Genomic DNA, 15,075 nt, shown 5'->3' on the forward strand with positions numbered 1-15,075 from the left:
AAATTCTAACGTTTGACAAAAACAAAGCCTCTTGATTATTATTAATTTTTTTTTACATAATTATATATGCATATATTCAAATTCTAAGTTGTGTTGTCAAAAACTCATAGGGTCATTTTATATGTGTGGAAAATTGAGACTTTTTTTTTTCTGTTGCAGCACTGTCCCTATCCTCATTTTCCTTCCCCAACTCATTCTTTAAATCCATTCTCTGCATGTTAAACAATTAATATTTAACAATCTCCTCTTATTTATATTTTAAACAATTAATATTTAACATTATCTCCTCTTTTTTATATTTTAAACAATTAATATTTAATATTTTAACTCCTGCTTTTTATATTTTTCAGTATTCTCTTTTCATTACAGAATTAATATGGAGAATCTGTTGGGCTAATAATACTAAAAATAATTTCCTATAGCATTTGAACACATCAAGATAGGGATAATAACACTACTAGGACTGCTCTTGGTGTTCATATGAAAAAAATAATTTGATTGACCATATTTTATTTGTGGCTAAATTAATTGGGCTTGTTTGGGAATGCTGTGAGGTGTGGTGTGGTGCTGCGAGTTATAAAACTGTGGTGCTGTGAGGTGAGTTGAAACGCAAAAAGCTGTTTGGCGCATAACTTTTAAAACTGTGGTGCGGTGCAGTACTGTGAGGTGCATTTGACGTATCAAAATTACACTTATATTAGATAACTAATAATATTAATATAAAATCACTCAAGGTTTACCTTGTACATTAATCTAAAATACAATAATTGACCTAATTTGATTACGTAGGACAAGTCAACATATATTGTAAGTGTTTGGGAGTGTGGTGAGGTGTGGTGAGGTGCTGTGAGGTAAAAAGCTGTGGTGCTGTGAGGTGAGTTAGAATGCAAAAGCTGTTTGGCGTGTCACAAAAAATTGTGGTGCTGTGAGGTGTGTTGCAACTGAACACAATTACAACACAGTGCCAAACTCATACAATATTCCCAGGGGAAGAGAGATGGAACTTTCATTATTCTACTGATTTTAAATATGAAATGACATCATATCTATCTAATCAAAAAAGCCCTAGGGTGCCCTACAAAAAGATACCCTAGATAATTGTTCTCTTCATAGTTTATACTTTATACCATTCTTCTTCTCCTTTTTCTTTAAAATACAATTAGAAATATAAAAATGCCGGACATCCGGTATAATAACCGATATTCCATCGGTTATACCGGTATTTGTTCAGTTTTGACCATGCCGAGCTGATAAAATAGGCGGTATAAAAATGAGCCAACCGAAGAGGTCATCAGTATTGATATACCGATTCGACCGGCCGGCACGAACCGGTATTTAAAATACTGATTTTACTTCATTAGAGAAGGTTAAAAAAAACATTAAATAGGATAAATAATTTATCATCCGAAGGGTCAACCTTTGAATTGCACAATTGAAAGGTCAAAAGCAACAACCACCAAACAAAGCACAAGCACATCATTTGTCACACTCAATAACAATGGCTTCCCCTTATAAATGCCTGACCCTCCCAGCCGTCATCCTAAAAATCTTCACCTGAATCTCGCTTCCTCTGTTTTCTCTCCATTCGTTATAATCTATAACGAAAAAAATATCGCATATACGGGCATATACCATTCATATAGGGGAAAGTTTCTCGCTTTGTATTTTATTTTTCTCGCTCTGCATGAATCAACAATGGGGAACTGCTTCGCATCCGCAACAGTGAAGAAGAGAAGACCAGTGACGCGTCAGCAGAACCCACCTCCCTTATCGAACGTTAGCAATAACAGATGGACTCGGATCAGGTCCACACGCAAAGAGGACGCGTTAATTCAGGAGCAGGCTCTGGCGGCTGCGATCCTCTTCAGGCAGCACCAGCAGAATGGGAACGTGCCGTTCAATCGCTCTGCTTCGCTGCGGTACCCGAATTCTGGGTCCAAGAAGACCCAGTTGCCGCGGAGCTCGAGTTCCAGGGCACGGTCGCTCACAGACCCTCTTTTGCAGCCTCACCAGCTCGTTAACCAGGTTTGGGTTCGTGGGCTTTTTTTTTTCCCGGATCAAGTTTTAGTTTTTATTTTGCTGAGTTTGTGATTGGGTGCGGGGCCTTATGTGGGGTTTGCGTTTCTGGGATTGGGTTTTGTGAGGGGTTGTTGAAGGGCAATTATGGAAGGGGAGAGATGCTTGTTTATGGCTTTGTGTCCTGTGAACTGGCGGCTCTACAAGTGTTTGTCAGAAGATGAGAAGTTAGTGTTTGCGGGTTTTGGTTATAGTTGATGAAGTTAAAAAAGTTATGGTAATGGAGAATTCCACAATTTTGATGTTAATTTGTGTTGCAGTGTTGATTTGGATGATGATAGCAAAGCTATTGCCTATCATTGGAACTGAAATTTGATAATGTGGAAAATGAATAGTCACATTCAAGAGCAGTAAAGGCTGATATCAGTTTAAGCAATGTTTTCAATACTTATTTCGGTAGGGAGTTTAGGCTCATGCTGAGGGATTGTTGCATATTGAAATTGAATCTATAGAATTGTAGAAAGATGTTTGCTTGTCTGTTACAATGTGTAACTAATTGGGAAAGACTGCATGACTATAATTTGATACTCTCTTAGGCTTTGGTAGTTAATTTGAATAATCATGATCAATTTATCATTAACTGATCCAACTTTATCAGTTAATTTGCATAATAATTATTATTATTACTCTTGTTTTTATATTCCTCTTTGTTCCCAACTATTTGCTAATTGACAGGATATAAAGCTTGATGATCTTGAGAGGAGTCATTTCGTCCTTATTCATGGAGGAGGCTTTGGGGCTTGGTCCTGGTATAAAACTATATCACTTCTGGAAGAAGTTGGTTATAAAGTTACGGCCGTAGACTTAACAGGTTCTGGGATCCATTCATTTGATACCAATGGCATAACCAGTCTTGCTCAATATGTGAAGCCTCTTACTGATTTTCTTGAAAAGCTTTCTGATGGGGAGAAGGTTTGTTTCTCTATTTTTATTGTTTCTCTCTGTTTTGTATATATTTATGCTCTTTTCAGTTTGCACCTCAGTTTAAGAACTGTTTTACAATGCAAGTAACATAGTTCTTATCTAGAGATCTCTTAAGAATTCATGGGTTTCAGTAAAATGATGCTATCCTGTTAAGTTTGTGGAACCTTTTTACAGCTACTTGGAAGATATACTTAAATAGGTGGCATGCTCCAGGGCATTTGACCTTAAATTGACCTAGCGCAGGCAGATCTGCGTGCTGGGGTGATCAGTGACTACCTCTATGTTGTTATGGTCTTATTCGCCATAATTGTTGTGTTATTTGCTTCTCAAGAAAGAAAAAAGGTGTGCCATTAGAGATGAGGGCGAAGAGCCATACTCTTGCTTCTATTAAAGAAACTTGTCCACTTTTGATTTCCATTAGTGTATGTGGGTCTAAGCAAGATACCAACGTATTTGTTATATTTACTAGAAAAAGCATGGATGTCAATTCTATGAGGCTTTGGTGACATGATACATACTGTTTATTCCCATCGCCTCTTGGCTTATGCCATGTGCTATTTGGATCTGAAAGAATACATAACCAATAGAACAATTTATCTTTTTAAACTTCTCTGTTATTTCCCCCCAAATAATTGCAGGTGATTTTGGTGGGGCATGACTTTGGAGGAGCATGTATGTCATTCGCGATGGAGTTGTTTCCCTCCAAGATTTCCAAGGCTGTATATGTTGCTGCAGCAATGTTGGCAAATGGGCAAAGTACTCTTGATATTTTCTCCCAGCAGGTTTGCCTTCATTGTTAATTACTCAAATTTTTCGCATTGTATATCTGATAGAACTATTTTTAAATTTTGATAGTTTATATACCAGTTTCATGCTATCCCAGATCTAGGGTCTTTTTCATGTGTGTGTTGGTCGACAAAACTTTCCTGGTCATGGAAAGAATATACGATTGAGCTTGCGCATTCCAATTTAGGCTATCATATTTACAAAATAAGTAAGACGTTTAGTAAGCTGTATCCGCCATTCTTCATACCTGGCTCATGTGTTTTGAAAGAATGCATCTAGCTATTCTTTTCCATTCAATTTACAGCAATGACTGTTCTGTTTACTGGTGATTATTCAAGGGGCAGGTGCTTTGAACTAGATCTGGCCTCAGGTCTGAGTTGTGAGTGTGATCCCTCAGTGGGCCATGTATGCAAGTAGATGAACGTTATTTCAATCTTTGTCAGGCAAATTCGGTAAGCACCGACTAGTGATAATGCTTAATTCTGTTTGCAGGCAGGTTCGAACGATCTTATGCGCCAGGCTCAGATATTTTTGTACGGAAATGGGAACAATCAACCACCAACTGCTATTGATTTAGACAAGTCAATGTTGAAGGATTTGTTATTCAACCAGAGCCCTGCTAAGGTATATTCGAAATCTTGATTATTAATTGACTGTAAGTGTGTATATATATTTTATGAATTTGCATCTCAGATCATTTGTTCCTTAAAAAAAGCAGTACTTTGGTTTTGAATATCTTCTTCTTATCTGGACATACACCTGCATACGAACTCAAGGACACTGCATGAATAATGTGCAGGGTAATAATATGCTTGCATGAATGGCACACACGTATCTGCACAAAAACACAGTTCCTTCCACATATATATGTGTGTGTGATGGCATTTGTGTTCAAATGCCATCCCCATATTGAGAAGCTGTTCGTAGATGACTGGTAAAAAACGCCGTCAACAATTACAATAAGGAATATCTAGTTCTGGATCATCAAGCCCTACAAGTAGATTTTAAATGGACTACGGCATAATTGTGTGCAGTCTGCTCTATGTACTATGATGGATTGTTAAGTTATTATAGACATCAATAATTATACTCTTGATAATTGATAAATTGATTATCTTCCATACTGCTTATAATTAATTCAGCTGTTTATTGTTGAACCATAGACAGCCAATCTGTTTTTTTCCCCCCTCCATTTCTATATTTCCCTTTTCCTCATCGTTCATGGTTTTGGTTGTCCTGGTCCAGGATGTAGCATTGGCGTCTGTGTCTATGCGGCCAATTCCCTTTGTTCCAGTTTTGGAGAAGCTCTCTTTATCCGACGCAAAATATGGATCTGTGAGTCGGTATTACATAGAAACTCCAGAAGATAATGCCATACCCATCACATCACAGGAGAGCATGATCAACACAAACCCCCCGAATCAAGTATTCCGTTTAAAAGGTGCAGATCACTCCCCGTTCTTCTCGAAGCCTCAAGCGCTACACAAGCTACTGGTAGAGATATCGAAGATCCCCTCAACCTGAAGTATTGTCTTAACAGAGAGAATTTCCAAAATGTCCCGTTGGATCTTCTTCGCGGCTATATGCTTTCTTAAGCAAATGTGACTCGCATTAATCTCTGCAGTTCTATTAGAAGAAAGGATCATTAGTCATCTTGTAACATGTTCATAACACCAAAAATGGTCAATAATTCTTAACTCAGTACATAACATTTTATATCAGAATGTGAATTCTGTTGACTGATAGTAAAAGTTCAGAATTTGAAGATATATTGAAGGAAATGTTGTTGACTGCTCAGTTATTTTTCTATGCATTGTTATGCATGCATGTTGTTCTTACCGCAGAAAACTCTGAACTCTACCCTTACCAATGATTGAAAGCGATTCTCAAAGGTAGAAAACTAAAGTGAAAACTTCATCTGCAAACTAATGGTAGGACTGAATATGCAGCAGCTGTTAGATAAGGATTACAATGCCTTTGTCTACAAGGCACACAATGCAGATGAAGAGGCCCTTTTGAAATGAACAACCCAGTTCTACAATCTAGGCTTCTTCTTTTTTTCTTTCTTTTCTTTTCCCTTGCGTTACATGTGTTTCAAAGCTAATGAATTCAATCATAGATACTCCTAAAACCATTGGGCTCGTTAGGTTAGAGTTTGTCAGAAAATTTCAATGCACACACTACAAACTGATATTGTCCGTTCTGGGCTAAAGACTTGCACAACTTTGTTTTTCTTGAGTTGTCGTCATTGGTTCTTAGGTCAAGAAAGCACGTTGGTGTGGGATAGGGACTATACATTTGTTTATATACCACTCGATTGAGTTTTGCCAATTCAATATGAGATAAAGTCTTAATAGTACTCCCCGCACTAGTAGGTTAAGTTATGTCAAACCCAACAAGTGGATATGTAGAGAAAATCTAATTAAAACTTTAAACACTACAAATCAATATTGTCCGCTTTAGGCCAAAGACCCGCATGACTTTGTTCTTCTTGGGTCATCGTCATTGATTCTTAGGCATAGAAAACGTATTGATCATATGAGAGAGATTGAACTTTTGCTTATATGCCACTCGATTGGGTATTGGCCACCGATGTGGGATATAGTAAATATGCTTAATAATATAAGCTCAACATTAAAATAAGTAATAACACATTAGTTTTCTTTGAAGTTCAATCCAAGATTATTGTTATTCATTTTGTGGATTTGTGAGGACAAAACACAAGTAATTTTTTTTTTTTTTTTTAAAAAGCCTAAAAATAATTTAAAAGAAAAAGAAAAAGAAAAAAGAAACACGTGAGTCCCATTACTTTACTTGACAGCTCATTTGACAACAACTCTATGTACCAAACAGCAACAGCCAGCTAAGCCAACACCATTAGATTTTGACCACGTCAACTTCGTTGCCGCTCTTTATCAAATTAATTTAATTTTTAAAAATTAGCAAACAAAAATAAACAAACCATCCAATAATATAATGACAACCGCGTTTTTGTCTTGCCTGCCTGCCTGCGTTTTGAAGCTTCTCTCTTCCGCCACTCGCTTCCCCTTTCTTATCCTTTAGGTTTTTGCTTCAAAGGTACGCAATCAAATGTTAATGTTTTCGAATTTTCTTGTTTTTAGATCAATTTAATGTCATCAATTCTTTCGCTGCTGGTGCTCGATCTTTATTCGTAACTGTGGCAATGGCTGTTGTGATTTTTTGAAATTCCGGTGAAATCCTGCGAGTTTTGCTTTGTGTATGTGCGAGGTATGAGTCCTATAATGCAAATGTAGTTCGATTTTTCTTCTTTTGACAAAATGCGTGTAGTTTTGTTGTCGGTAGGATATGATTTCGGTGTTATAATGGAGAGAGAAGTAGATTTTTCTAAGATTTTGGGTCACAGATGAACCAATTTTGAAGCATGTTACTTCGACATACTGTTTGATGAACCAATTTCGCAATGTGAATATGGTATTGGTGATAAATTGTTTCTCAGGAATCTGTTTGGCTGTTAGACAACCTTTCAGTTTCTGCAACGACATATAGCTCTAGATTAATTGATTGATTTCTTGTGGAAAAGATATTGAAAGTTGATGCACCGTGGTGGAAGTTGTTGGATATTTCTATTATTTGAATGCAAATACTTAGAAGAGCAGAAGATTTGTCTTATTTTTTCGCACTGCTCGAGATTATTGAGAGTTGAGACTTCAAATCATAGTATCCTTCATTTATTACCAAAATTTGGAGTTATTCATATGAAATTTAGTTAACTTGCCTGAAGGATCATGTGATGCTCGCTTTAAAGACTATTTGAATGCAATCCGCAATGGTTGACAACCCTAGGCTGTTATCCTTGCACTTCGTAATTACCACTCTGTTGCTCACTCTTTCAAAGGAAGGGGAAAACAGAAAAATGATCCCGCTGTTCCCACTTACTGTCTATGATAAAGATAAATAGTTTGTTTCCTGTTTGATTTAGGTTTCTCTCTCCATGTTTTTGTCTCAACATCAACATTGTGTGCATTTGATGCCTTTTTTTAATACATGGAAACATTTGTAGCAATGTAATTTTTTTAGTGGAATCATGACTGCCACTTTATTCTTTTAAAATCGTTTATATTAGTTTACTACATGTCTATGATGCATTTGCACTTCCCGCAATAATTTTGTTAATATTGACAATACGTACAAGTTTTTGTGTTCCTTGTTGAGAAGGAATCAATTACCATGGGTCGTGGAGTAAGCAGTGGTGGTGGGCAGAGTTCTCTGGGCTACTTGTTTGGTGGTGGAGGAGAGACTGCTAACACTGCCAACACTGCCCCACCTGCTCAAAGTGATTTGGAGACTGTAAAGGATACAACTCCTAAGAAGCCCACTGTTACTGTTCAACCAATTGATAAGGAGATTCCAGCTGGCATTAATGGAAATCCTACAAACAATTACTTCAGGGCAGATGGGCAGAACTGTGGCAACTTTATCACGGTATGATCCTTGGAAGTTATGGCTTTAATATGATGTAGACAGTCATATATAACCATTGTTCCCGTGAGCAATTTGAATGAATAAGCTGGTGTGTGGAAAACCCAAAATACATCGGAATGGATGTTTGCGAAGCATTGTAACCCAAAAGAACATGAACTCTATGTACCATAGGTATAGAGTATAGACTATAGAGAAGGGATAATAGTTATTACCAACAGAAATTCATTTCTGAAACAGTTCTTCAACTCATAGTAGGAGCATGCATTGTTTACAATTACTGAAAAATCATTTCAAATGGCCGTGCTTTTCTGTAGAATTTGAGTTGAATTACAAGTTTCTTATTTGAGAAAATTTTGGTGTTTGTATGAGGTGTAGGCCTGTCAATAATCGAGCTGTGTATAGAGTTAATAAGGGGAAGATTCGCATGTTGTCTTAGATATCATCAACTCATAATGTATAGTGTGGTTTTCTCCTAGGTGCAATAGGTTGTGACAGGGAAAAAAAGTCATCTGGTCAGAATCAAACACTTTCATTTAAGTAAGTAAGAATTATACTGCTTGTAAGGAAAGTTGACAGTTAATCTACGGTCTGTAAAGCAAGTACCAACATAACACTATGATTCTGTATGCTCATTTCATTTCGATATTGTTTACAAAATGATGGGCATGCAGAGTCACAGACACATGCATGTGCACGCTTGCACGCAGAGAGAGGTGTTTCTTTAAAGCACTATTGACCATACTGTTTTGGCAGAATGCTTAAAGCAATGTGCTGATCAATAAGGATTAATGATGTCTGGATGTTCCCAAATATCTTTCGATAATCTAGTAATATGACCTTAATAGTCTATAAGAGTGAGCTATCTCGGCTAACAATATTAGTAGTATGATCAACTCTTGCTCCTAGTAAAAGGCATTGCCATCCCATCTCCAAATGAATTGACTTCATATTCAATTTTCATTGTCATAATACTGAGATAATTTTCTAACAATGGGTTCTCTGTGGGTACAGGACCGACCTTCTACCAAGGTTCATGCTGCCCCTGGTGGCGGATCTTCGTTGGGTTACCTTTTTGGTGGCAGCAACAGGAACTGAATTTTTTTTTTCATTGCTTGAGAATGATGTATCAACTGTTCATTTGGCACATATAATTCATAGTTCAGAAACTATGAGAATTGTGGTTTACTCGTCCTCCTTGTGCAATGTAATCTGTTGCCAATGATAATGGATATCCTTGGATCTAAATTTCCTCACTGAATGCATGTGCATAATGCATTATTGTATTATTTCTTATTGTTTGGCAGTCTTTCTTGGGCCCTGATTGACCTTGATGCTGTACTTTTACCATGTTTCATCTTGTATTTCAAGGAATTGAAATTTATTTTGCACAATTATCACAGTCAAAATGATATGTGTCCATAATTTTGGTGTCCATAATCTAGATGACGTGAGGAGAAGTGTGGGGGACCATTTAATACAAAATGATCCCCTACATTTATCCTCATGCCACGTAGATTATGGACAATTATGGATATCAAAATTATGAACTTGTAGTGTTTCTGTTATCATAGGTTTTTTCATGACACATAGAACACACTCACACACGTAACAACACACACTTATGAATATACATAAATATGTTGTCCGTAGGGTTTAAAATCCGCGTTGTGGGTAGAAATACATGAATGATTGTGTCTTTATGTAATATGGTCTTGCAGCCTATAAAAATTATAATATTCTGAATTTCTTAAAAATTATCCAATCACCTGATATATATCATGAAAAGATAAAAGTCTACACTATACGCTATGCTTAACTTTATTGTCTACCCCAAACGGAGCCTTGAAGGATTAAATAATATATATATATATATATTTTTTTTATTGACGGTTACAATGGTGTCCGATATCTGATAAATCGCCAAATCTGAGAGTCACACGTCGGCCAAGAGAATAACTCGTGTTAGGGTTTTCTCTCTCTGCTCGGCTGCGAAGAAAAGCTTTCGAATTAGCCGTTGCAGAGAGCTTCTATCATGGCGACTATAGTCCCTACCTCAGACGAAGATCCCGCTCTCGCCGTTGTCCGCTTCACTTCCGAACTTGCCTGGGCCGATGCTGGTCCCGAGGTATTATCTATAGCCGTATATATATATATATAGCATTACAGTCGCGTATTCTTTTGTATGTAAACGAATTGAAAGGCATGCGTGGATCTTATGTTGCTATAATTTTGTGCGTTTGAGGATTGGCTTCTGAACGATTCTTGTTTGTTTAGTTTTATTGAGGCAAACTGTTAATTTGGCTGTTGATATGATTGGTTCTATGTAAGTTTGTGTATGGAAGTCTTCGCTGAATGTGTTCAATCTGGGAACTCAAAGTTCACTGATACGACGATTTGAGATTTTTTCTCTTTTTCGAACATGTGGTCACTGGTACTCGTAAAATTAATTTTATGGTTACTGGTTCAATATACTACAGCTGATTTCCTGATGTGCCCGTCTGTTTACAGAAAAATACAGCAGTTTAGGATTGTAATCTCAAATGCGCTGAAGCTTTTTTTGGTTTCAGTTGATCTTCTATTAGGTTTGGTCCGTTTGGATATTATTGTACTGTTGAACTGTTGTGACTGAATGTGATTTTTCTCACTTGCTTCTCAGGTTGCAGAGCCACAGGTAACCAGGCTTTGTATGGAAGCTCAAGAATGCATGGCAATGGGCCGGTGGTTCGATTTAGCATCCCTGATGCTCACTTCAGCTGACTTGGTATTCCCAAAGGTCTCTGATAAAGGTAGGACATCTCTGCTTGTATTTATTGTGTAATCAGTTGAGAAGGGTTATGTTGTCGATGAGTGTATTTCTGTCGATACATGTGTCAGTGTTTGCTTATGGATTACCTAGTCTTGAGTCTTTTCAAGGTTTTATATAATGATGTGAGAGAAAATTCCATATTAGTTGACTGACAGAGTGGGAAATCGGTGACATGCAGTCTTTTCAGATTTGGTGCCATTGTAGTGACAAACAGAATGTCACACGCTCCTTTGGCTCGGTGAACCTGTGTCTATTTCAATAACATTTTTTGCCTGTTTTAATTTTTTATACTGTTTACATGTGGCAGCTGCGACAGTCATCAACTGATAGACTTAGGCAAGATGTTTCATTTGAATATTATTCACTTGATGCTTCTGTGGTGGTGCTAACATGTGGGTAGGTTATTCTGAGAATCAGATTGGGCTGAGGAAGAATAATTTAACTGGATAGCTCTATTTGCTGGCATTTTTTTTTGGTTCTATTGCATTTGCAGTATGAAGAGTGAGGACATTCAGTTGTGGTTGTTATTACCCTCATCTTTCCTTTGTTGGAGTCATATAAACTAGGAATCAATGCTTTATTAAAGCATTTGTTGGTCTATGCAGCGTAAACATTATTTTTGAAATCCCACAGATGACTTTTGTATTTGAGGGGAAACATAAAACAGTTGTGGTCTGTTGTCAGTTTGGAAACTTGTTTAGTCTTTAGTTGATAAATGCAGATTAAACTGTTGCAAATTCTTTGCTGGATGTTGGATCAATTTAGTTCTTAAGTATAGGCATTCTTAAGTGATAAACTACTGATTGGTTTTTGTTGCTATCATATTTGAATATGTTTTTCAGATCTCTTAGTTATCTAATACAGTGTTCTGTTCATTGTTCTTTTACCTCAGATCTCGAGTGTGTCTTCACTGTCATCTGCAATCTTGTCACAAAACCTGATAGTACCGATGAAGCACTCGAGATGGCGAAACTTATATCTGCTAAACTTACTCGACAACCAAATGACAAAACTGCATTGCGCATAAAGATGTAAAATCATGAGTATTTCAATTAAATTTCTTAAGTTAGCAAAGGCTGCGTCTTATGTTTATCTTTTTTTACCAGCTTGTTCAATCTATACAATCTACTGGAAAACCCATATTGCCGGTTCTATGTCTTCATGAAGGCCCTCAATTTGGCTTTGAATGGGAAAGTAATTGAGCATATTGTACCTTCTTTCAAAAAGATGGATAGCTTCCTGAAAGAATGGAATCTTGAGATCCAAGATCAGAGGGAACTTTTTCTCAGCATAGCTAATGTATTGAAAGAAAATAAAAGGTAGGAGAAAAGTATGTTACTCCATTATGCAGGAAATTACTTTATCCTTTTTTCTCTGCATAGGGTTAATACTGATATGATTGTTTCTTCTTTTTTTTTTAATTTCTTTTTGTGTGGCATTTTCAGCTCAGCAAAGGATTCTTTTAAATTCCTGACCAAGTATTTGTCAACTTTCACTGGTGAAGATACCCATACCATGAGTGAAGCCAAAGAGGAAGCTGTCCGCGCAATTATTGAATTTGTGAAGGCTCCGGACATGTTTCAGGTATCTTAAACCCACACAACTTCAAAAAGTTCATGAGTTTGTCTGGATGCTTAAAAGTTCTTTGTGGAAGATGTCTTAAGGTCTTGATATGTCCTTTTGGATGGAAAAGCTGAGAAGTGATCAACTCTGTAGGCTCACATCTTATGTGATATCAGATTGTCTCTAACGCTTCTTAACCATGCTACTATTTGGGCTTATCCAAACACATTGGAATTTCTTCACTAATCTAACATTTTCTTAACTTGGCATGAATCGATAAGAAAGTGTCCTGCTTCTCAAGTTGTGAGAAATGTTTGAATTCATGCAAGTGAGCATTTATGTTGCATTTTGCATCTTGAGGAGCATTTTTTCCCTCTTTACTAATTGTCTTTGTTTTTTGTGAAGCCTTGTCATTCCTTCATTGGGAAACTATGGCAGCTTTCTTTTTCATTCTGTTATCGTTTACTGCCTTTTCTGTTCATGGTTTCTTTATATTTGCTCCTGTTCTTTTAAGAATTCTATCATAGAGTATATATTTTCTTGTCTTATGGATTCTACATGGTTTCTTTTGTGCATATATTGATATTGATTTTCGCTTTACTTGAAAGGCTAGGTAAACGATTTGTAAAATCTTGGGTAAGCTGGGTTATGAGTAACAATCTTGTCTCTTTGCTGATGCTTAGAATTTTTTGTCATGGTTATCTGGTAATTTGATTGAGTTGCACCCTCTTGGTGCTTCTTAACAATATATTTTTGCATTTAAAAGATATTAATGTCAGTCTCTTATGTTTCAGTGTGACTTGCTAGAGATGCCTGCTGTTGGGCAACTAGAGAAGGATGCTAAATATGCGTTGGTATATCAGCTTCTGAAGATCTTTTTGACTCAGAGACTAGATGCCTACTTAGAGTTTCATACTGCAAATTCCACTCTACTCAAAAGCTATGGTAATTATTTGATTGTTGGAAATGGTTTTGGCTTTTAATATTAGGCAATAATATGCTGTTTGCCAAGCTGAAGTTTTTCATACGTGCTTTATTTCGCTTGCATCTATAGGTCTTGTTCATGAAGACTGTATAGTAAAGATGAGGTTGATGTCACTAGTTGATCTTGCATCAGATGAATCTGATCAAATTCCTTATGCTCTTATAAGGGATACTCTTCGGGTAAGGTGTTATTTAACTTTGTCCAGGATTTGCTGTTCTATTTTTATTTTTGTTTTTGTTTTTTAATGATCATGTTCTTTGCAGATTAATGATGATGAGGTAGAACTGTGGGTGGTTAAGGCAATAACTGCCAAGTTAATTGACTGTAAAATGGATCAGATGAATGAGGTTCTAATAGTGAGGTAAACTATGCAGTCTCCTCTTCCTTTCTGCTGATTTGCTTTTTATTATTTTCCTTTGACTATGGAAAATTGAGATTATGCTTCTTCAGAATGCTCACTATTAGTAATTTTGTGTTATCTGGGTTTGATGAGTTTCATTCTGATTTGATGTGCAGCCGGTGCACCCAGCGTGTGTTTGGCCATCATCAGTGGCTATCGCTGAAGACAAACCTAGCAACATGGACGGTATGGATTTTCTAATTCGACTTGTCTCTTTCGTTGGCATTTTCTCATTCTTTCTGTCACTGCATATTGACAAACTAGCGCACCTTTTCTTGGAATTTTGGCATTGATTTCTTCTTATTTTCTTCATAATGTACTTGGATTTGGATGCTCCGCGCTACTCATCATGTTTTTTCCTTTTTGCGGAGGGTGTAATTCCTTTCTTGACGCAGACTAGTAACAGGTTTCATTTATATGTTGTTTAGGGCAATATTACGAATGTCATTGCTACGATTCAAACCAACAAGGTAAGTGAAGATAGCTCGCAGGCAATGCAAGGCATGACGATTCGATGAAGGTTTTGAAAATTTTGTTATGAACTAGCAATTTTCAGTTATAAATTTTGCTTTTTGTATTACGTGAAAATTATTTAACAATATGGATGTCGTCTAGAAAGCTTTATATTCTGGTGGTTGGTTTTATTTCGAATATTCTTTGGAATGTCAGTTACCGTCTAGGAAATTTCATAGCTTTGAAGAATTTGATCATGGAATTGGCTCAATGTGCTTCAACCGAGTGCTGAAGAGCATGTTTATTTCACATGCAAGCTTCTTAGTACAAGATTACAGAGACTCCTTGCGGAAGTTCGGTACACCAGTTCTGCAAAAAGGTAACTTTCATCTATTGAAGTTGATGAAATTAGCAGCGATGACATACTTAGCGTACTTACTTATAAGCGATGGAATAGAGGGGTTTGATTCCAAGACTAGTGGAGTAACGACAAGAAACAGGGACCGTCTCAGTCACAATTCGTTGAGTAACAATTCGGAGGGTGACTTCTGATGCCGTTTTCCCGGATCTTTTGGGCCCAAAACCCCAATAATTAGCTAGCCCATCTTTGGTCCTGGG

The 15,075-nt window shown here is 36.8% G+C and overlaps 3 protein-coding genes across 4 annotated transcripts; all 3 read left to right on the forward strand.

Moving 5' to 3' along the window:
• The first annotated feature begins 1,483 nt into the window (after positions 1-1,483).
• Positions 1,484-5,583, forward strand: LOC119992472 (putative methylesterase 11, chloroplastic). The gene is made up of 5 exons (XM_038839170.1): positions 1,484-2,025; positions 2,752-2,988; positions 3,639-3,782; positions 4,279-4,410; positions 5,032-5,583. The coding sequence occupies exons 1-5, from the start codon at positions 1,516-1,518 to the stop codon at positions 5,308-5,310; spliced, it is 1,302 nt and encodes a 433-aa protein (XP_038695098.1). The 5' UTR covers positions 1,484-1,515; the 3' UTR covers positions 5,311-5,583.
• A 1,139-nt stretch (positions 5,584-6,722) lies between these two features.
• LOC119993363 (protein SPIRAL1-like 1) lies at positions 6,723-9,544 on the forward strand. Of its 2 annotated transcripts, none has more exons than XM_038840482.1 (3): positions 6,723-6,864; positions 7,984-8,250; positions 9,262-9,544. In XM_038840482.1, the coding sequence occupies exons 2-3, from the start codon at positions 7,996-7,998 to the stop codon at positions 9,343-9,345; spliced, it is 339 nt and encodes a 112-aa protein (XP_038696410.1). In that variant the 5' UTR covers positions 6,723-6,864; positions 7,984-7,995; the 3' UTR covers positions 9,346-9,544. The 2 variants fall into 2 exon arrangements, with proteins under 2 accessions (XP_038696410.1, XP_038696409.1); XM_038840481.1 differs by lacking the exon at positions 6,723-6,864 and adding an exon at positions 6,887-7,035.
• Positions 9,545-10,210: 666 nt separating this feature from the next.
• Positions 10,211-14,695, forward strand: LOC119993362 (eukaryotic translation initiation factor 3 subunit M-like). The gene is made up of 10 exons (XM_038840480.1): positions 10,211-10,375; positions 10,907-11,036; positions 11,949-12,087; positions 12,163-12,375; positions 12,502-12,640; positions 13,414-13,564; positions 13,674-13,783; positions 13,868-13,965; positions 14,121-14,190; positions 14,433-14,695. Exons 1-10 carry the CDS (start codon positions 10,283-10,285, stop codon positions 14,520-14,522), a joined length of 1,233 nt encoding a protein of 410 aa, XP_038696408.1. The 5' UTR covers positions 10,211-10,282; the 3' UTR covers positions 14,523-14,695.
• The last annotated feature ends 380 nt before the right edge of the window (positions 14,696-15,075 follow it).

The sequence above is a fragment of the Tripterygium wilfordii genome, chromosome 23 (genome assembly GCF_013401445.1).
Source record: "Tripterygium wilfordii isolate XIE 37 chromosome 23, ASM1340144v1, whole genome shotgun sequence".
Lineage (NCBI taxonomy): Eukaryota > Viridiplantae > Streptophyta > Magnoliopsida > Celastrales > Celastraceae > Tripterygium > Tripterygium wilfordii.